Source organism: Mustelus asterias, chromosome 5, assembly GCF_964213995.1.
Source record: "Mustelus asterias chromosome 5, sMusAst1.hap1.1, whole genome shotgun sequence".
NCBI classification, from domain to species: Eukaryota; Metazoa; Chordata; class Chondrichthyes; order Carcharhiniformes; family Triakidae; genus Mustelus; species Mustelus asterias.
This window is the reverse complement of record NC_135805.1, coordinates 138,171,145-138,193,774: the sequence shown is the minus strand read 5'-3', so window position 1 is coordinate 138,193,774 and position 22,630 is coordinate 138,171,145. Positions and strand designations below refer to the sequence as shown.

Sequence of the window (22,630 nt, the reverse complement as noted above, 5' to 3'; positions counted from 1 at the left end):
TCAATCATGGCTGATAAGTTTCTCAACCCCGTTCTCCCGTCTTTTCCCCGTAACCTTTGATCCCCCTATTGATCAAGAACCTATCTATCTCTGTCTTAAATACACTCAATGACCTGGCCTCCGCTGCCTTCTGTGGCAATGAGTTCCACAGATTCACCACCCTCTGGCTGAAGAAATTCCTCCTCATCTTGGTTCTAAGTTCTCTCATCACTCACTGGTCTGGTCACTCTCCCCCAGTTACTCTGTGGGCACTCTCTGGCCACTCACTTTCAGATACTCTCTGGTCTCTCTCACTCTCGACACGGTGGCACAGTGGTTAGCACTGCTGCCTCACAGCGCCAGGGACCTGGATTTGATTCCTGGCTTGTGTCACTGTGCGGAGTCTGCACGTTCTCCCCGTGTCTGTGTGTGTTTCCTCCGGGTGCTCCAGTTTCCTCCCACAGGCCAAAGATGTGCGGATTAGGTTGATTGGCCGTGCTAAATTGCCCCTTACTGTCAGGGGGATTAGCTAGGGTTATGAGGATATGGGTTTGGCTGGGATTGTGGTATGTGCAGGTTTGATGGGCTGAATGGTTTCCTTCTGCATTGTATGATTCTATGACTCTCTGGCCACTCAGTCACTCTCCCTCACTCTCTGGTCACCCTCTCTCAATGGCCATCCTTTGGCCACTCTCAAACACTCTCTGGTCACTCAGTGGTCTCTCTGTCTCTCTCTCACTCACTCACTCTCTGGTCACTCAGTTGGTGGAGACGCTGCAGGGACAGGGATCCAGCCAAAGTCTCTGGTCTCAGTGGTCTCTCGGTGTAGACACACAGGGTTATTTTGGGCAGGCAGAATGATTCAGCCAGTCTCTGGTCTCTCGGTGATCTCTCTCTCTCTGGTCACTGGGTGTAGACACACAGGGTTATTTTAGGCAGGGACAGGGATCCAGCCACACTCCCTGCCAGTCGCTGTTCTCTGGGCTCCGCTCTGCAGCGGCAGTCGGTGTTGGGTGTTGGGGAGGGAGAATCGCTGCTGCTGCTGCCTCCCCGGGATTTAGTCCCCGCTTCCCCCGGGCTGTGGGGCCGGGCCTGCGGGCTGGCAATGCTGCTGAGGTTTGGGCTGGTGGTGACCCTGGAGCAGCGGGATGTGCAGCTGTTCGTATGCGGCTCCAGGCCGGAGCTGGGCCACTGGGACCCGGAGCGGGCACTGCCCATGGTGGAGGCTGGCAGCTCCCTGAATGAACCCTCCTTCTGGAGCGCAGAGGTGCCGCTGCAGGAAGGTAGCACAGACACCTTCTGGTTCAAATTCGCCAAAAAAATCCACGGCCAGTTCATCTGGGAAGGTACAGGATACTGAGCACTGGCGCTGGACACAGACATTAGGCACTGGCAGACACTGATACTGGACACTGGGAACAGACACTGAGCACAGATACTGGACACAGACACTGGACACAGACACTGGGCACTGGGGACAGACACTGGGCACTGGGGACAGACACTGGGGACAGACACTGGACACAGACACTGGGCACTAGGGACAGACACTGGGCACAGACACTGGGCACTGGGGACAGACGCTGGGCACAGACACTGGACACAGACAGACACTGGACACAGACACTCAGGCCGGCTGTATGAAGCACCATCCAGTCATGTGGGGAGTATTTTATCCATGAAGCACAATGTTCGCTGCTCCTCCAGTCTAAGGCTGTCTCTCTCCTTCATTTATTCACTGATGAGCCAGTCAACAGCAAATCCCGGAGAGAGAGATGGCCCGTGGCTGGAGATCTGGCAAAATCTTTCACTTCACTCACTGGTAACTTTGAACACTGGCTTTGCGGGCTGGTTGGAAAGGCACGGCTTTCGGACTGTGGGGGGAAACCGGAGCACCCGGAGGAAACTCATACAGACACGGGAAGAACATGCAGACACCGCACAGACAGTGACCCAAGGCCGGAATTGAACCCGAGTCCCTGGTGCTGTGAGGCAGCAGTGCTGACCACCGTGGTAATCTGTTGTGGTGATGTTGGTTGAGGGATAAACATTGGCCAAGAAATTCCAGAACTTCCTCAAACTGGTGACTGTTAGAACCTCTATATCCAGGGTAGACTGGGCCACAGTTCAGTGGATCTGAAAGATGGCCTCTCCGATAATGCAGCGACCCCCCCCCCCCGCCCCCAGCCCCCCGCCGCCACCCCCCCCGCAATGATTGGTTTCTGAAAGCACTACTCAGCCCAGAGAAGAGTGATCTCTCTTTGTCCTCTTTTAGGAAATGGGCCATTACACGATCGCTGTTGTGAATACGACGAGAACAACTTGGTGGATGGCGTTTACTGCTACCCAGTCGGACATTATATCGAGGGCAGCGGGTGCACAAATGAGATGAAGCACACGACAGATTTCTACTTCCACATCGCTGATCACCAGGCTATGCACTACTCCAGGTAAAGCAGCCAGGAATGCCGAATCTTGATTTGGTTTGAAATGATTTGATTTATTATTGTCACATGTATTCGTATACAGTTAAAAGTATTGTTTCTTGCGCACTATACTGACAAAGCATGCCGTTCATAGAGAAGGAAACGAGAGAGTGCAGAATGTAGTGTTACAGTCATTGTTAGGATGTAGAGAAAGATCAGCTTGATATGAGGTAGGTCCATTCAAAAGTCTGATGACAGCAGGGAAGATGCAACACGGTGGCACAGTGGTTAGCACTGCTGCCTCACGGTGCTAGGGACCCGGGTTCAATTCCGGCCTCGGGTCACTGTCTGTGTGAAGTTTGCACGTTCTCCCTGTGTCTGTGTGGGTTTCCTCCGGGTGCTCCGGTTTCCTCCCACAGTCCAAAGTTGTGCAGGTTAGGTGAATTGGCCATGATTAATTCTCCCTCAGTGTACCTGAATAGGCACCAGAGTGTGGCGACTAGGGGATTTTCACAGTAACTTCATTGCAGTGTTAATGTAAGCCTACTTGTGACTAATAAATAAACTTTAACTTTAGAAGTTGTTCTTAAGTCGGTTGGTATGTGACCTCAGACTTTTGTATCTTTTTCCCGACAGAAGGTGGAAGAGAGAATGTCCGGGGTGTGTGGGCTCCTTGATTATGCTGGCTGCTTTGCCGAAGCAGCGGGAAGTGTAGACTGAGTCAATGGATGGGAGGCTGGTTTGCGTGATGGCAACCTAGCTGCTCTGCCCAGTAGTGGTACACATTCACATAGGGTGTTTACAGGTTACATCAATACATGGAATGTCAAAATATTTACGGCACAGAAACAGCCCATTTTGACCAACTTTTTGCTCTCAGCTCTGATGAAGGGTCATCCAGACTCGAAACGTTACCTCTATTCTCTCACCACAGATGTTGTCAGACCTGCTGAGATTTTCCAGCATTTTCGGTTGTTGTTTCAGATTCCAGCATCCTCATTATTTTACTTTCATTTTTGCTTTGACCGATCTTTTCCTCGTGGCAACGCTGCACAACAGCCCTCTTTCCATCTCACTGTAACAACAACAATTCTGCTTCTTTTTCATCCTCTTGTATTCATCTAATTTCCCCTTAAATGTATCTATGCTACTTGTCTTAACGACTCCCTGTGGTAGTGAGTTTCACTTTGTCATCGCTTTCTGTGTCTCTCCTACATGCTCTATTGGAGTTCCTTTGATATTAATTTTGTGATGGGTTTGGTTTGCTCTATTTTTGATAAAAGTGTCTTTCAGCAATGTCCGGTTAGTCAGTAGGAAATAGGCATTGTCTCAGACAGAGAGCTTTGGCTGATAAGCCATAGGTTTCCTTTGTCCCTGTATAGATCTCAGCTATGTAAGGAAACAGGAGATAAGCAACATATGGTAACATAGGAACGTAGGAATTAGGAGCAGAAATGGCAAATTCAACCCTTTGAGCCTGCTCCGCCATTCAATCAGATCTCTCCCTGGTCTCAAATCCACCTCCCCACCTGTTCTCCATATCCCTTTCTCCTGTTTATTTTATCAGAAATATATCTATCTCCTTCTTGAAACCATTCAACGATTCAGACTCCACCGCGCGATGGGGCAGTGAGTTCCACAAATTCACCACCCTCTGTGAGAAGTAGCTGATCCTCATCTCAGTTTTAAATCTACCGCCTCTCAACCTATACCCTGTGACCTCTTGTTCTAGATTGCCCTACAAGAGGAAACATTTGGTCCACATTTTCTTTATCAATCCCTGTTAAAATTTTATAAATTCAATCAGATCCTCTCTCATCCTTCTAAACTCCAGCGAGTACAAGCCCAAACTGTTTAATCTCTCCTCATACGTCAACCCTTTTATCCCCGGAACCAATCTGGTGAACCTCCTCTGAAGTGCCTCCAATGCCACCATATCCTTCCTCAAATAAGGAGACCAGAACTGGACACAATACTCCAGATGTGGTCTCACCAACACCCTATACAAAACTTCTCTACTTTTATACTCCAGTCCTTTTGCAATAAATGCGAACATTCCATGTGCCTTCTTTATTACATGCTGCATCTGCATACTAACTTAAATGCCAGTAAATGCCCTACCAGGTTACCTCTTCCAACATTGATTCTTGTGCCTTGTACATGGTGGACAGGCTTTGGGAAGTCAGGTGGTAGGTTGCTCGACCCAGAATTCCCAGCCTCTGGCTGGCTGTTGTAGCCGCAGCATTTTTTAATTATACATTTGCTCTCTAACGGACTAATTACCTTGTTTTAACGTCTTAACTTTGATTTTCCTGTTCATTGGCATGGTGGCACAGTGATTAGCACTGCTGCCTCACAGCGCCAGGGACCCGGTTCGATTCCCAGCTTGGGTGACCGTCTGTGTGGGAGTCTGCACATTCTCCTCATGTCTGTGTGGGTTTCCTCCGGGTGCTCCGGTTTCCTCCCACACTCCAAAGATGTGCAGGTTAGGTTGATTGGCCATGCTAAATTACCCATTAGTGTCAGGGGGATTAGTAGGGCTAATATGATTTGATTTATTATTGTCACATTAGTATACAGTGAAAAGTATTGTTTCTTGCATGCTATACAAAGCATACCGTTCATAGAGAAGGAAAGGAGAGAGTGCAGAATGTAGTGTTACAGTCATAGTTAGGATATAGAGAAAGATCAACTTAATGTGAGGTAAGTCCATTCAAAGGTCTGATGGCAGCAGGGAAGAAGCTGTTTTTGAGTCGGTTGGTACATGACCTCAGACATTTGTATCATTCTCCTGCCAGAAGAAGGTGGAAGAGTATGTCCGGGGTGCGTGGGGTCCTTGATTATGCTGGCTGCTTTTCCCAGGCAGCGGGAAGTGTAGACAGAATCAATGAGTGGGGTTCTGGGGATAGATGGGATTGTTGTTGGTGCAAGCTTGATGGGTTGCAGTGTAGGGATTCTATGAACTGTGGAGCTTCACATATATCCTTGTACGGGAAAAAAGATCGGTATTTGATTTGTACCTTTTCCATCTCCTGTACAAATATTTTCCATTGTTTGACCAGTGGTTTTATTTGTCAATTATTTTCCTCCATTTAATCTGAACAATGTTCCTTTTGATCCCACTCTGATTTTTTTTCTCCAGTCAAGTACCTTGGTTCTTGGCTTTTCTTTCTCCCTCTTCTGTTTTTACACAATCTAATTATATCGTGCTCAGCACTTCCCAGACGTTCTCCTATATTTAGGTCACTTACTTTCTGCCTCTCATTATCCAGAACTAGATCAAGTTTATTTGCTTGTTGGAGTAGCAACATAATCAATTGAGAAAAAACATCCTGGACAAGCTTCCCCTTTCTCACTATAACAGTTTTCCTATCCCCGTCTATCTCTGGTTAATTAATTAATACAATTATATATTTTTTTCAAGCTTTTAGGAAGGATAGACAGGAAGGAAAAGGAGGTGGGTAGCTCTGTTAATAAAGGGTAATATCAGGACGGTGGTGAGAGACGACATAGGCTCTAAGGAGCAAAACATGGAATCGTTGTGGGTGGAGATAAGGAATAGTAGGGGGAAAAAGACACTAGTAGGCGTGGTCTATAGGCCCCCAAATAATAACTTCGAGGTGGGGAGGGCTATAAACAAGCAAATAATGGATGCGTGCAAAAACGGAACGGCAATAATCATGGGGGATTTTAACCTGCATATTGATTGGTCGACTCAAATTGGACGTGAAGGGCTTGAGGAAGAGTTCTTAGAATGCTGTCGGGATAGTTTCATTGAACAGTATGTTACAGAACCTACGAGAGAGCGAGTTATCTTAGATCTGGTACTGTGTAATGAGACAGGTAGAATTAAGGATCTTCTTGTGAGGGATCCTCTTGGGTTGAGTGATCATAATATGGTTGAATTTCTGATACAGATGGAGGGTGAGAAAGTAGGGTCCCAAACCAGTGTCCTCTGCTTGAACAGAGGGGAGTACGATAGGATGAGGGCGGAATTGGCTAATGTAGACTGGGCGAGCAGACTGGTAGGTAGGACAGCTGAGGAACAGTGGAGGATTTTTAAGGAGATTTTTTTAAGTACTCAGCAAAAATATATTCCAGTGATAAAGAAGGACTGTAAGAAGAGGGATAACCAGATGTGGATAACGAAGGAAATAAGGAGAGTATTAAAATAAAAACAGATGCGTACAGAGTGGCCAAAAATAGTGGAGAATTAGTGGATTGGGAAAGCTTTAAAAAACAACAAATAACGACTAAGAAAGCGATTAAGAAAGGAAAGATAGATTATGAAACCAAACTAGCTCAAAATATAAAAAATGACAGTAAAAGTTTTTACAAATATATAAAAAGGAATAGAGTGGCTAGAGTGAATGTTGGACCTTTGGAGGACGAGAGGGGGGATTTAATAGTGGAAAACGAGGAAATGGCTGAGACTTTAAATAAGCTCTTTGTGTCAGTCTTCACGGTGGAAGACCCAAATAGTTTACCGAATATTAGAGATCGAGAGTTGGTGGGAGGTGAGGTCCTTAATACAATTACTGTTACTAAAGAGGTAGTGCTTGGTAGACTAATGGGACTGAAGGTAGACAAGTCCCCGGGCCCGGATGGAATGCATCCCAGGGTACTGAAAGAAATGGCTGAGGTAATAGCAGATGCGTTAGTAGTTATTTATCAAAATTCGCTGGAATCTGGGGTAGTGCCGGCTGATTGGAAAACAGCTACTGTTATGCCGCTGTTTAAAAAAGGAAGTAGACAAAGGCGGGTAACTACAGGCCGGTTAGCTTAACGTCCGTAGTTGGGAAGATGCTGGAGTCCATCATTAAAGAGGAAATAGCAGAGCACCTGGATAAGAATGGTTCGATCAAGAAGACGCAGCATGGATTCATGAAGGGAAAGTCGTGTTTGACGAATTTACTGGATTTTTATGAAGATGTGACTAGTACGGTTAACAGAGGGGAACCAGTGGATGCGGTGTTTTAGATTTCCAGAAGGCATTCGATAAGGTGCCTCACAAAAGGTTGCTGCAGAAGATTGGGGTACACGGAGTTGGGGGTAAGGTGTTGGCGTGGATTGGGGATTGGCTATCTAACAGGAAGCAGAGAGTTGGAATAAATGAGTGCTTTTCTGGTTGGCAGTTGGTGACCAGTGGCGTGCCGCAGGGATCGGTGCTGGGGCCTCAACTGTTTACCATTTACATAGATGATTTGGAGGAGGGGACTGAGTGTAGGGTATCAAAGTTTGCTGATGACACGAAGATGAGCGGGAAAGCGAATTGCGGGGAGGACGCGGAAAGTCTGCAGAGAGATTTGGATAGGGTGGGCGAGGATCTGGCAGATGGAATATAACGTTGACAAATGTGAGGTTATCCACTTTGGAAGAAATAATAGTAAATTGGAATATTATTTAAATGAAGAAAAATTACATCATGCTACTGTGCAGAGGGACCTGGGGGTCCTTGTGCACGAATCGCAAAAACTCAGTCTGCAGGTGCAGCAGGTGATCAAGAAGGCGAATGGAATGTTGGCCTTTATCGCGAGGGGGATAGAATATAAAAGCAGGAAGGTCTTGCTGCAACTATACAGGGCACTGGTGAGGCTGCAACTGGAGTACTGTGTGCAGTTTTGATCCCCTTATTTGCAAAAGGATATATTGGCCTTGGAGGGAGTGCAGAGAAGGTTCACCAGGTTGATACCGGAGATGAGGGGTGTAGCTTATGAGGAGAGATTGAACAGATTGGGTCTGTACTCGTTGGAGTTTAGAAGGCTGAGGGGTGATCTTATAGAGACATATAGGATAATGAAGGGGCTGGATAGGGTAGAGGTAGAGAGATTATTTCCACTTAGAAGGGAAACCAGAACTAGAGGGCACAGCCTCAAAATAAGTGGGGGCCGGTTCAGAACAGAGTTGAGGGGGAACTTCTTCTCTCAGAGGGTGGTGAATCTCTGGAATTCTCTGCCCATTGAAATGGTGGAGGCTACCTTGTTGAATATGTTTAAATCACGGGTAGATAGATTTCTGATCGGTAAGGGAATTAAGGGATATGGGGAGCAGGCGGGTAAGTGGAACTGATTCGCTTCAGATCAGCCATGATCTTGTTGAATGGCGGGGCAGGCTCGAGGGGCTAGATGGCCTACTCCTGATCCTATTTCTTATGTTCCTATGTTCTTATATTTTGGTGCTCACAGTAAAGACTGGAAAATGGAACAACATTTCTTCCAAGCTCTCCCCATTTAATTCCACACCCAGTCCTCAATAACATGCCTCCAATCAACCTCAGAACATCACTCCCAACTACACCGTTGGGAAAGTTGAAACCTCCTACTATAATTACCCTGTTGTTATTGTTTTTACACACCTCCGTGAATTGTGCACACATTTGCTCCTCAATTTCCTGCTGACTATCTGGGGGTCTATAATAAACATCTAGCAACATAGCTGCCCCTTTTCAATTCCTAAACTCTACCCACAAAGCTTCATTCAATGCCCCCTCCAGGATACCTTCTTTCTTTACTACAGCAACTGACTCCTTAACTAATAATGCAATGCCTCCTCCTCTTTTACCCGCTCCCCTATCTTACCTGAAGATTCTATATCCCAGAATGTTGAGCTGCCAATCCTGCCCCTCCCTCCCTTAACCACATCTCTGTGATGGCTACTATATCATAATTCCATGTCTCAATCATCGCCCTTAACTCATCCATTTTACCTGTAATACTCCTGACATTAAAGTGGAGGCTATCCAGCCTTGCCGTACTCCCTCGAAACTTAATATAGCTGTACTCCCACTGACTTACTTTTTTGCACAATCCAAACCACTCACTGTAGTTTTTAAAATTCTACCATGGGATGTGTGCGTCACTGGCAAGGTCATCATTTGTTGCCTATTCCTAATTGCCCTTGAACTGAGTGGCTTGCTAAGCTATTTCAGTGGACAGTCAACCACATTGCCGTGGGTCTGGAGTCACATGTAGACCAGATTGGGTAAGGATGGCAGATTTCCTTCCCTAAAGGACATTAGTGAACCATCCTATCTACAAAAATCCTATCTACGCTGTCTGGAGCCCTCATGATTTTGAACAGCTCCATCAAATCTCCTCTCAACCTTCCCTTCTCCAAGGAGAAGAACCCTAGTCTTGCCAATCTATTCTTGTAACTCAAGTCCTTCGTGCCTGGAATCCTTTTCATGTCTAAACCCTTCACATCCTTCCTAAAATGGGATGCCCCGTGCTGGTCAGGTGCATTGGCCGTGCTAAATTCTCCCTCAGTGTACCCAAACAGGCGCCGGGGTGTGGTGACTAGGGGAATTTCACAGTAACTTCATTGCAGTGTTAATGTAAGCCTACTTGTGACAACTTTAAATAAGCTTTAAAAAAAAAGGATACCATAAGACATAGGAGCAGAATTAGGCCACTCGGCCCATCGAGTCTGCTCCGCCATTCAATCATGGCTGATATTTTTATCATCCCCGTTCTCCTGCCTTTTCCCCATATTAATCAAGAACCTATCTATCTGTCTTAAAGACACTCAATAACCTGGCCTCCACAGCGTTCTACACCGAAGAGTTCCACAGATTCACCACCCTCTGGCTGAAGAAATTCCTCCTCATCGCTGTTTTAATATGTTATCCTTATATAATATATATAAGGATATAATATATATCCCTCTTATATAATATATATTTAATATATGTTATACCAAGTATCTGCTCTTTCTATGGGTGTAAACTGTCTCTTACCATTTGAAGGTGGGTTCCTTGTGACGGTTAACTTAGTTAGAAGTGTTATGTAACAGCTGGAATATATTCACAATGAATTGAGTGTGGTTCTGATTGCCTGCAGGATTCTGCCCAGGATTTGGCTTGGCAGCTGTCCTCGACAGATAGAACATGTGACCATTAAACTCAAGCACGAGCTGGGGGTGACTGCGGTAATGAACTTCCAGACGGAGTGGGACGTGGTTCACAATTCGTGTGGATGTAACCGCAAAGCAGAGCCAATGAGACCTGAATTCATGATGGAACTCTACAAAGACACTGGCTTAGCCTATGTGTGGATGCCAACTCCAGATATGAGTACAGAAGGTGAGTGAGTATTGGTCTTGACTATCATTGCTTACTGTAAGAGACATAAAGCTATCAACGAAAAGTGGCTGCATCTTGAAAAATAAATAGAATCCCTACAGTGCAGAAGGAGGCCATTCAGCCCATCGAGCCATCAATGACAATCCCACCCAGGCTCTATGCCCGTAACCCCACATTTTTACCTTAGGTAGTCCCCCTGACACTAAGGGGCAATTGAGCATGGCCAATTAACCTAACCCGCACATCTTTGGAGTGGGGGAGGAAACCAGAGCACCCAGAAGAAACCCACACAGACACAGGGAGAACATGCAAACTCCGCACAGACAGTGACCCGAGCCGGGAATGGAACCCAGGTCCCAGGCACTGTGAGGCAGCAGTGCTAACCACTGTGCCACCCATACCACTGTGCCCAAGTGCTGCCCATATAGAATATAGAACACAAAATATGGGCTCACAGATAACTAACAACTTGCATTTATAGAGCGACTTCTGACAAAATCCCTCGGCACTTTACATGAACATCCTAATTTTGTGCCAAGTCAAAGAAGGAGATATGCGGGCAGATGACCAAAAGCTTAGTCTAAAGAGATGGATTTTAAGGTGGGTCCTAAAGGAGGAGAGAGGGATTGGAGAGGCAGAGAAGGGAATTCCAGACTTCAGGGCTTAGGCAACTGAAGACAAGGTCACCAATGGAAGAGTGAATGCAGTGCAGGGGGAGGGGGTGAAAAACAAAAGGGTCATGATGCAGGAGCACAGAGGCCATGGAGGCTGATGGGTCTGGAAGAGATAAGGAGGGGGCAAGGCAGTGGAGGGATTTGGGAACAAGGGTAACATTTGTTACATCAAGGCATTTGGAAACTGGGAGACAAGACGGGTCAACAAACTCACTTACAAATTCCAATGTAGCAAATTTACCCTTCCTCATTTGAAAGTTCCCATTTCAAAAAAACACCCTTAGGGTATTTTTATCCTGTTCCTTGATCATTAAGAATCCTAAAAGATGGAGTCAAGTTAATCTGAGTGCTTGATGACAAGTTGTACCTTCAGTTATTTGAATGACAACAAATAAAATATCTTCTCAAGAGCTTGTTTTTGTTAAATATCAACACATCCAGAAAACTAGTCTTTTGTGCTGAGTAATGCACCTGGATATCATAGAATCCCTACAATGCAGAAGGAGGCCATTTGGCCCATCAAGTCTGCACTGACTCTAGAGAGCATCCCATTCTATCCCCATAACCCCACATATTTATCCCACTAATCCCCCTAACCTATGCATCTTCGGACACTAAGGGGAAATTTAGCATGGCCAATGCACCTAACCCGCACATCTTTGGACTGTGGGAAGAAACCGGAGCACCCGGAGGAAACCCATGCAGACACGGGGAGAACGTGCAAACTCCACATTGACAGTCGCCTAAAGCCAGAAATTTAACCCTGGCGCTGTGAGGCAGCAGTGCTAACCACTGTGCCATTGTGCCACCCAATATACAGAAATAATTTTTTTTGGAACTGAAGGAAATCATTCACAAAGGGGCAGGGTGTTTTTTGTTAAACTACTTTTATGAGTCAAGGTTGTGTTCTCACAGAAAGTGAGCTGAGAATGTTGATTACATTGAAAGGATTTAAAGAAAAAGTTTTAAGATAGAAAAAAGTTTAAAGTTCATTTATTAGTCACAAGTAGGCTTACATTAACACTGCAATGAAGAAAATCCCCTAGTCGCCACACTCTGGCGCCTGTTCGGGTACACTGAGGGAGAATTTAGCATGGCCAATGCACCTAACCAGCACGTCTTTAGACTGTGGGAGGAAACCGGAGCACCCGGAGGAAACCCACGCAGACACAGGGGGAATGTGCAAACTCCACACAGACAGTGACCCAAGCTGGGAATCGAACCCGGGTCCCTGGCGCTGTAGCACAGTGGTCCCTGGCACGGTAGCACAGTGGTTAGCACTGCTGCTTCACAACTCCAGGGACCTGGGTTCGATTCCCGGCTTAGGTCACTGTCTGTGTGGAGTTTGCACATTCTTCCTGTGTCTGCGTGGGTTTCCTCCGGGTGCTCCGGTTTCCTCCCACAGTCCAAAGATGTGTGGGTTAGGTTAACTGGCCATGCTAAATTGTCCCTTAGTGTCCCGGGATGTGTAGGTTAGAGGGATTAGCGGGTAAATATGTGGGGATATGGGGACAGGGCCTGGGTGGGATTGTGGTCGGTGCAGACTCGATGGGCCGAATGGCCTCTTTCTGCACTGTAGGGATTCTATGATTCTATGAGTGGCAGCAGTGCTAACCACTGTGCCACCCCATTACATAGCTCTTACATCAAAATTTTCTCCAACTATCAGGAAAACCAAAACCACTGACTTCTGTTCCAGCTATAAATTCTATTTCCTAGCTATTGACTGCAGCTGGTTTGAAGCTGACTCAGACTGTTTGCAACCTTGGTGTCATATTTGTCCCAGATATGAGCTATCAACCACATATTCATGGCACAGCTAAGACTGCCTATTTCCACCGCCATGCCATCACCCAGCTCTGCCTCGCTTTTTGTATTCATTCATGGGATGTGGGCATTGCTGGCTAGGCTAGCCGGGATTCTGGGCTGATTCCGGGGATGGCGGGACTGATGTAGGAGCAAAGATTGACTAGGTTAGGATTGTTTTCGCTGGAGTTCAGACGAATGAGGGGGGTATCTCATAGAGACTTATAAAATTCTAACAGGACCAGATAGGGCAGATACAGGAAGGATGTTCCTGATGGTGGGGGAGTTCAGAACCAGGGGTCACAGTCTGAGGATTTGGAGTAGACCATATAGGATGGAGATGAGGAGACATTTCTTCACCCAAAGATGGGTGAGCCTGTGGAATTCATTACCACAGGAAGTAGTTGATGCCAAAACATTGAATGTATTCAAGAGGCGGCTGGATATAGCACTTGGGGCGAATGGGATCAAAGGTTATGGGGCGAAAGCAGGATTAGGCTATTGAGTTGGATAATCAGCCATGATCGTAATGAATGACGGAGCAGGCTCGAAGGGCCAAATGGCCTCCTGCTCCAATCTTCTATGTTTCTATGCTTCTATCCCTTAAACTTGTTATTCAAAATTCTTGTCATGTCCTTATCACCCACCACTGTCTGACCTGCATCAGCATTAAGCAATGCCTCCATTTTAAAATTCTCATCTTTGTTCTCATCCCTGGCCTTGCCCCTTCCTATCTTTGTACTCTTCTCTCGGCGAAAAGCCCTCTGAACTACCTGCGCTCCTCTAAGTCTGCCGTTTTGAGGGTCACAGTTTTTATTGCTGCACCTGTGCTGGCCGTGCCTTCAGTTGCCAACTTCTTAAAGTTGCTACTTTTTGTTGCAGTTGTTACAGTTCTAACACATTCTCCCTCCCTTCAGTTCTGACAAAGAGCTAAAGGACTCGACACGTTAACTCTGTTACTCCCCTAATAGATCCTGGCAGACCTGCTGAGTTTTTCCAGTGTCCTCTGTTCTTGTATAAACACAAGTTCGAAATCATTCTTGTAAATTATTTACCCCTCTCCTGTTACTCTACTTTAGGGTGGCACGGTGGCACAGTGGTTAGCACTGCTGCCTCACAGCACCAGGGAACCGGGTTCAATTCCCAGCTTGGGTCACTGTCTGTGTGGAGTCTGCACGTTCTCCCTGTGTCTGTGTGGGTTTTCTCCGGGTGCTCCGGTTTCCTCCCACAGTCCAAAGATGTGCGGGTTAGGTTGATTGGCTATGCTAAATTGACCCTAGTGTGAGGGCGATTAGCAGGGTAAATGCATGGGGTACAGGAATAGAGCCTGGGTGGGATTGTGGTCGGTGCAGACTCGATGGGTCGAATGGCCTCCTTCTGCACTGTAGGGATTCTATGATCCTCTGTAAAACATGGTAACTCGAACTGTACATAGTACTTCCAAGTGTTGCCTAAGCAAAGTTCTATAAGTTTACCATAGCTCCATTGTTTTTGTTCTGGCCTTACTGACTAGTGCCATTCCTATGTGATTTGTACTTATCACATTTTATTTGTGACTTTATTCTTTAAAAATGTAATACCTCACTCTTATCTATGTTGAAATTCAACTGCCATTTATATAGAAGTTTTTAAAATGTTTTCTTATAATTTGTTGCAATCGTCCTCAGTTTTGACTAGTTCTCCAAATTTGATATCATACACAAATTTAGAAATTGTGCTTTTGATTTCAAAGTCTAAATTGTGGATATATTTTGTGAAGAGTCCAGGTCTCTGAACTGATACTTGTGACAACCCCACTTTCTATCATCTGCCACTCTGAATAACTAAGGATGTGGTGGCATTGGAGGCAGTTCAGAGGAGGTTCCCCAGATTGGTTCCGGGGATTAAAGGGTTGACGTATGAGGAGATATTAAACAGTTTGGGCTTGTACTCGCTGGAGTTTAAAATGATGAGAGGGGATCTGATCGAGGTATATAAAATTTAAAAAAGGATTAATAAAGTAAACTTAGACCAAAGTAATGTAGACTGAATGTTTCCTCTTATGGGGCAATCTAGAACAAGAGGTCACAGGTACAGGTTGAGATGCAGTAGATTTAACACTGAGATGAGGAGGAACTACTTCTCGCAGAGGGTGGTGAATTTGTGGAACTCGCTGCCCCCCATAGCGCGGTGGAGTCTGAATGGTTTCAAGAAGGAGTTAGATATATTTCTGATAAAAAAGGGAAAGAGGGATATGGGAAACAGGTGGGGAGGTGGATTTGAGACCAGGGAGAGATCAGTCATGATCTGATTGAATTGCAGAGATAGATTTGTCTACTTCTGCTTCTAATTCCTATTTTCCTAAGTACTCGTTACCCATACTCTCTGCTTTGCTTTGGAAAGAGCTTGGTATCCACTTTACAATGGGTCCCCACTCCACATTTGCTGACCCTATTCATTCATTTATTATGTACTACCTAAACAAAGGCCTTTTGGAAATCTAGGTACACTACATCTATCTATGATCCCCAAGATATGCCCAAGAGGCAGTGAAGAATGGAGGGTACATAAACAGCGCAGAAACAGGTAATTAGGTTCACTGCCAATGCCCATATTCCACCCGAGCCTCCTCCTCTCCCTTTATAGCACAGAAACAGGAGTGCAGAGGGTTGGCTTATGAGAAGAAACTTAGTAGACTGGGACTATACTCATTGGAATTCAGAAGAATGAGGGGAGATCTTATAGAAACATATAAGATTATGAAGGGAATAGATAAGATAGAAGCAGGGAAGTTGTTTCCGCTGGCGGGTGAAACTAGAACTAGGGGGCATAGCCTCAAAATAAGGGGAAGCAGATTTAGGACTGAATTGAGGAGGAACTTCTTCACACAAAGGGTTGTGAACCTGTGGAATTCCCTGCCCAGTGAAGCAGTTGAGGCTACCTCTTTGAATGTTTTTAAGGCAAGGATAGATAAATTTTTGAACAGTAAAGGAATTAAGGGTTATGGTGAGCGGGCGGGAAAGTGGAGCTGAGTCCACAAAAAGGTCAGCCATGATCTTATTGAATGGCGGAGCAGGCTCGAGGGGCCAGATGGCCTACTCCTGCTCCTAGTTCTTATGTTCTTAACTCAATCCACCAGGTCTATGTTCCACAAGAGCTTCCTCCCCCATTTATTTTATTTGATCAACAAAGACTTTATTCCCTCCTCCCTTATGTACTTGTCTAGCTTCCTCTTAAACATGTTATCCATTCCTTATTAGATAAGTTGCACATTCTAATCATTTTCTAGGCAAATACATCATTGTATTAGTTATGTAATTCCTGACAGTGATAGCTCAGAGAGGTCCCACGAACCCAAGAGGCATTCCATTTCCCATAGAATAGAATCCCTATAGTGCAGGAGGAGGCAATTTGGCCCATCGAGTCTGCATCGACAACAATCCCACCCGGCCCTATCCCATAACAACACATATTTACCCTACTAATCCCACTGACACTAAGGAACAATTTGGGCAGCACAGTGGCACAGTGGTTAGCACTGCTGCCTCACAGTTCCAGAGACTTGGGTTCGATTCCCGACTTGGGTCACTGTTTGTACGTTCTTCCTGTGTCTGCATGGGTTTCCTCCGGGTGCTCCAGTTTCCTCCCACAGGCCAAAGATATGTGGGTTAGGTGGATTGGCTATGCTAAATTGCCCCTTAGTGTCCCAGGATGCATACGTTAAGAGGGATTAGCGGGGTAAACATGTGGGGTTACGGGGATGGGGCCCAGGTGGGATTGCTGTCGGTGCAGACTCAATGGGCCGAATGGCTTCCTTCTGCACTGTAGGGATTCTATGATTCTATGAATGTACCACGGCCAATCCACCTATCCAGCATGTCTTTGGAGTGTGGGAGAAAACCAGAGCACCCAGAGGATGTGCAGACTCTGCAGACAGTGACCCAAGCCAGGAATTGAACCTGTGTCCCTGGTGCTGAGAGGCAGCAGTGCTGACCACTGTACCACCCCAGTTGTGCTCAAACGTAATTAATTAATGCATCCAAATTATAAGATGTGCAATGTAAATAAAGCATTACCTTGTTCGATTTGCTTTCCTTCCCACAATCTTCTGTATTGTTAAACAACTTGATGAATAAAGTTAATAGAAGGTTTCATTTGGTAAACTGCTTCTTGATATGATGGGTCATTCACGACTAGTTCCACACATATTTTAAGCGTTCCTTTTATTTCCTTCCTTGGACTTGCAGTTAAACTATAAAGTGGTCAAATTACCCTTCTTCTGACCAGTGAAAGATTTTGACTTCAAAGCAATGAAACTTCCTGACAAACTTTCTTTGGTTCTCTCTGATTTGTCTCACATCAGGCAGGGTGAAGATGCTACCTCAGGCTGTGTACTTGCTTCATGGACTGCTGGAGAATGGTCACACTGTCTATATCCATTGCAATGCAGGAGTAGGTAGATCAACTGCTACAGTGTGCGGGTATCTGATGTACATCATTGGATGGAGTCTTAGAAAAGTTCAGTACTTTGTGACCTCCAAACGACCTGCAGTGTACATAGATGAAGAGGCTCTGATACGCGCCCAGGACGAATTTTATCAAAAATTTGGACATGTTCATTCTTCTGTGTGTCACAACTGTTAGTTATTATTAATTACACCTTAAAAAGACCATCTTTAAAGATGGGTGGTGAGTTGTGTTTTCTTTTTAAAATCAGTGCACATTTTGATTTGAATGTTAGGGTAGCCCAACACCTTTGAACAGACAATCCTTGCAACCACCTAGAATCAGTTAATACTTCCATTTTCCATTGCCTAGCCAGAGTTAATGCTTTTAATTTCATAGAATCGGAATCCCTACACTGCAGGAAGAGGCCAGAGGGCCCATCGAGTCTGCACTGACAACAATCCCACTCAGGCCCTGTCCCCATAACTCCACATATTTACCCTGCTAGCCTCCCTGACACTAAAGGGCAATTTAGTACAGCCAATCTACCTAACCCACACATCTTTGGACTGTGGGAGGAAACCGGAGCACCCGGAAGAAACCCACACAGACACGGGAAGAACCTGCAGACTCCACCCACACAGTGACCCAAGCCAGGAATCGAACCTAGGTCCCTGGCACTGTGAGGCAGCAGTGCTAACCACTCTGCCACCCATGTTCCAACGCGAGGAAGAAAAATACTTATATGCAGTTCTAAAAAGTATTGAGAGTAGGCCATGTTTATTCACCAACAACACTGGGTAGAAACTGATTGATTCTGTTGTGCTACCCCAAAGAAAGTATTGTTTATTTACAATTCTCTTTCCAAAAACCTTACTGGGGCATGCAGCAATCCTGGAGTTAAATCCTGTTCAGTAACTTGCCATTGAAAGGTATGTGAAAGATGGCATCAGGAACCTTGCCTTGTGATTTTCTCTCTTTCCTGTGGACAACATCCACGGCTTCACATAGCACTGGCTAGCCAAATGGCAAATATGGAGTAGCAAATGTTAAGGTATCAGTTAGTTGTATCACCAGGTAGCCACTTACCTTAAGAGATCAATAAATTGGAATACAACCTGGAGTCTCACACATTTATATCTGAAATTGGGGAACATGAGTTTATAGTACAAACAGGCCATTCCGCCCAACAGATCTATGAGTGTTTATCCTCCACGAGTCTCCTCCCATCTCTTTTCTTATCAGAATATCCTTCTACAGTTTTCCCTATCCACGGTAGCACAGTGGTTAGCACTGCTGCCTCAGAGCCAGGGATCCATGTTCAATTCCGGCCTTGGGTCACTGTCTGTGTGGAGTTTGCATGTTCTCCCCGTGTCTGCATGGGTTTCCTCCCAGTCCAAAGATGTGTGGGTTAGGTGGATTAGCCACGCTAAATTGACCCTAGTGGCAGGGGGATTAGCAGGGTAAATGCATGGGTTTGCGGGAATAGGGCCTGGGTGGTCAGTACAGATGCGATGGGCCATATGGTCTCTTTCTGTACTGTAGGGAATCTATCAATTGCTTAACTTGCTTTCCCTTAAAGACATCTATGCTATTCACCTCAACCACGTCATGTGGTAGCGACTTCCAAATTTTCATCACGCTTTGGGCAAAGAAACAGAATTCCCTATTGGATTTATTATCACGATCTTACATTTATCACTTCATGTTTGTTTTAAATTCTCTTGATGGACTCAACCCTCCAAACCTACTGAAGGAAAAATAAGTGCTGTACTGCTACTAACTACCTTTTTGCCTGTCCTGCATCCCAGTTTCTGAGTATACAGCGAAATTACCAGAGGGGTGGGTGACTTGTTCATCCTTTTAGCCAAGGACTGGTAGATGTCATTTAGGGACCTATGGGAGAGTGACAAAATAGGTATGTAATAAAATACAGCAAAGCCACAGAATTAGTGCTATGATAAGCTATAATTATTGTAACTTTCATGACTATTGTCATATACAGGCCATTGAGCCATGTACAAGCACACATGCCAATACTGAGCCATGAGAAAGGAATGAATATTTGACTGTACTATTCAGAAAAAGCACAAACTGCAGTAACAATCATATATTAAAGGATTGAGTGTGTGGATACTTCCTATTGTAATTTTTAAAAATTTGTCACAAGTAGGCTTACATTAACACTGCAATGGAGTTACTATGAAAATTTCCTAGTTGCCACACTCCAACGTCTGATCGGGCACACTAAGGGGCAATTTAACAAGGCCAATGCACCTAATCAGCGCGTCTTTTGGACTGTGGGAGGAAACCGGAGCACCCGGAGGAAACCCACGCAGACACAGGGAGAATGTGCAAACTCCGCACTGACAGTGACCCAAGGGGGAATTCAACCCGGGTTCCTAGCACTGTGAGGCAGCAGTGCTGGTCACCGTGCCACCAATTTTATATTAACATCGAACATTGCAATTGCCCATGTAAAATCCCAGTAACAAGTTGTTGTCAGTCAGTGCTGCTGTAGTTTGAATCTCTTCCAATTTGGTTGACATTTTTATAGGCTCAGATTTTGTGGTCGGAGGCCCTGCGACAGTATTCACTGCTGACCTTGAAGATAGCTGCCAATAAAGATCAAGTAGTCTCTGTGGTATGGATAGCCCCTTTCCTGACATCAGTGTGAATCTGGCACTAGGTCAAAGGGACCTCCAAAGGTCGAGCAGTGATGTCTTCAAGCAGGGCAAGCAGCCAATTATGCTGACATATTCCCACAGACAAAACAAGAAGCAAAATGCACTCAATTATTCCCTACTAATTTTTTTACAGAATCATAGATTACCTTACAGTGCAGCAGGACATTCAGCCCACCGAGCCTGCACTGATAATCCCACCGTAACCCCATGCATTTACCCTGCAATTCCCCCTGACACTAAGGGGCAATTTAGCATGGCCAAACAACTTAACCCAAACATCTTTGGATTGTGGGAGGAAACCCACGCAGACACAGGGAGAACGTGCAAACTACACACAGACATTGACCTGGGGCCAGAATTGAACTCGGGTCCCTTGGGTTACTGTCTATATGTTCTCCCCGTGTGTGTGTGTGTGGATTTCCTCCAGGTGATTTGGTTTCCTCCAACAGTCCAAAAGCCGTGCTGGTTAAGTGCATTAGCTGTGCTAAATTTTCCCTCAGTGCACCCGAACAGGCGTTCAAGTGTGGTGACTAGAGAATATTCACAGTAACTTCATTGCAATGTTAATGTAAGCCTACTTACAACACTAATAAATAAACTTTAATGTATGCCCAGGCTGTTGTTTTACTTTCAGTTTTGTATTCTGATGCGGAACAAAGAATTCTTCAATAAAACCTGTTGTGTGTTTGTTTGAATGTGTGTGTGCAAACCAAGTCTTTTTCTGCTAAAACATAGTTAGGACATTACAAAAAGAAAACTATCGTGCATTTATATGTCAGCCTAGATTATGAGCTCAAATATCCAAGTGGGGTTTGGTGCCACAACCTGTGCTTCCACGTCAAGCTGCAGGCTTTTACAGCCTCACTCGTCCCGAAACCATAAAATTCTGCCCGAAATCAACAGACCTTTCCATGTTCCACCCTTCGCCCGTCCCAATTCCCGTGGTAATATTCCGCCAAAGGTTAATATGTAGTTCACTATTCTATGGACTATTTGAACATCTGCCTATCAAGTTGTTTAACTAAGATAATCAAATGACTTAATTCAACATCATTCATGTTGGAAAAATGGAAATCAAGTGATTTCCATTTTTTCTTCATGCAGCATTTTACAGGTCTCAATTCATTAATCATTCACCAAAGAAGAAATGTACTATAGGAGGAATGTATTAAAACACATCACATTTAACCCATCATCACTTTGAAGTTTGCAACAATGGAAGGGAAGACCAAAAAGCTTGCCTGCACGATAAAATTATCAATCACAATCAGTTTTCAAAAGGTACATTAGCAAGCAAGCAGTGAATCTTCAGGATATCAAACTGAGCTGTCACAGATTGCCAGCCAAGAATTAATCCTAGTTACTCCTATCACTTCAATAAACTTTGAAACCGTTCATCAAGTTACATAAGTCTTGTAGCAAAACTTGATTAATTACGGCAACTATAGTTTACTGGTAGCACTCATCTTGGAGTTCAGAGGTTGTGGGTTAAAATCCCACAGTGAGAACTTGAGCACAAATACCTAGGTCATCGCGTTACTATGCAGTACTAAGGGTGTGCTGAAGCATTGGAGGTAAAAAGTGCACATAAAAGATCCCATAGCACGATTTTAAGGAAGTACATTCCATTGTCTTAGCCAATATTTATCACTTAACCAACATCATCATCAAGGGGCAGCACAGTGGCACAGTGGTTAGCACTTCTGCCTCAGCGCCAGGGACCCAGGTTCAATTCCGGCCTTGGGTCACTGTCTGTATGGAGTTTGCACTTTCTTCCCGTGTCTGCATGGGTTTCCTCCAGGTGCTCCAGTTTCCTCCCACAGTCCAAAGATGCGCGGGTTAGGTTGATTGGCTATGCTAAATTGGCTATGTCAGGCGGATTAGCAGGGCAAATGTGTGGGGTTATAGGAATAGGACCTGGGTGGATGGTGCAGACTCAATGGGCTGAATGGCCTCCTTCTGTACTGTAGGGATGCTATTCTATGACCACTAAAAATCAGATTCTCTAGCCAATGTTGGTGCTAGTGGAATTGTGTGTGCAAATTGGCTGCTCACATTAGTGACTGCACTTCATAAGTGTTTCACTGAAGTGTGCTTTGGAAGATCCAAAGGTTATGACAGATGCTGTCTTTTTTTTGAGCTTTATCATGTATCCTCAACTTTGCCATGCAGTCACAAGAACAGCAGAACATCTTACAGCAATGTTAAAGCAATGATAATTCCGGTCATCTATAAATTCCGATAAAGAAATGAAACAGGGCACATCTGGCTAGCCAGATGAAGGATAATAATTCAAACAAAGAATTTAGAGATTACTAGTGTAGAGAATTCAAATTCAAAATCCAACATGAGATCCATGATCAGAAAGTGACAATAAAGCTATCAGATTGTTGTAAAAATTCCAACTGGTTCACTAAATCTTTTTAGGAAAGGAAATCCACCACCCTCACCTGGTCTGCCACATTATGATTGAATCTTAACTGACCTCTGAAATGGCCTAGTCACCCACACAAATTCTAGGGATGAGCAACAAATGTTCCTAAAATAATTTTC

The 22,630-nt window shown here is 45.0% G+C and overlaps 1 protein-coding gene across 2 annotated transcripts; it reads left to right on the top strand.

Moving 5' to 3' along the window:
* Positions 1–731: 731 nt before the first annotated feature.
* Positions 732–20,772, top strand: epm2a (EPM2A glucan phosphatase, laforin). Of its 2 annotated transcripts, none has more exons than XM_078213362.1 (4): positions 732–1,325; positions 2,255–2,429; positions 10,244–10,485; positions 17,308–20,772. In XM_078213362.1, exons 1-4 carry the CDS (start codon positions 1,085–1,087, stop codon positions 17,586–17,588), a joined length of 939 nt encoding a protein of 312 aa, XP_078069488.1. In that variant the 5' UTR covers positions 732–1,084; the 3' UTR covers positions 17,589–20,772. The 2 variants fall into 2 exon arrangements, with proteins under 2 accessions (XP_078069488.1, XP_078069489.1); XM_078213363.1 differs by having other exon boundaries at positions 908–1,262.
* The last annotated feature ends 1,858 nt before the right edge of the window (positions 20,773–22,630 follow it).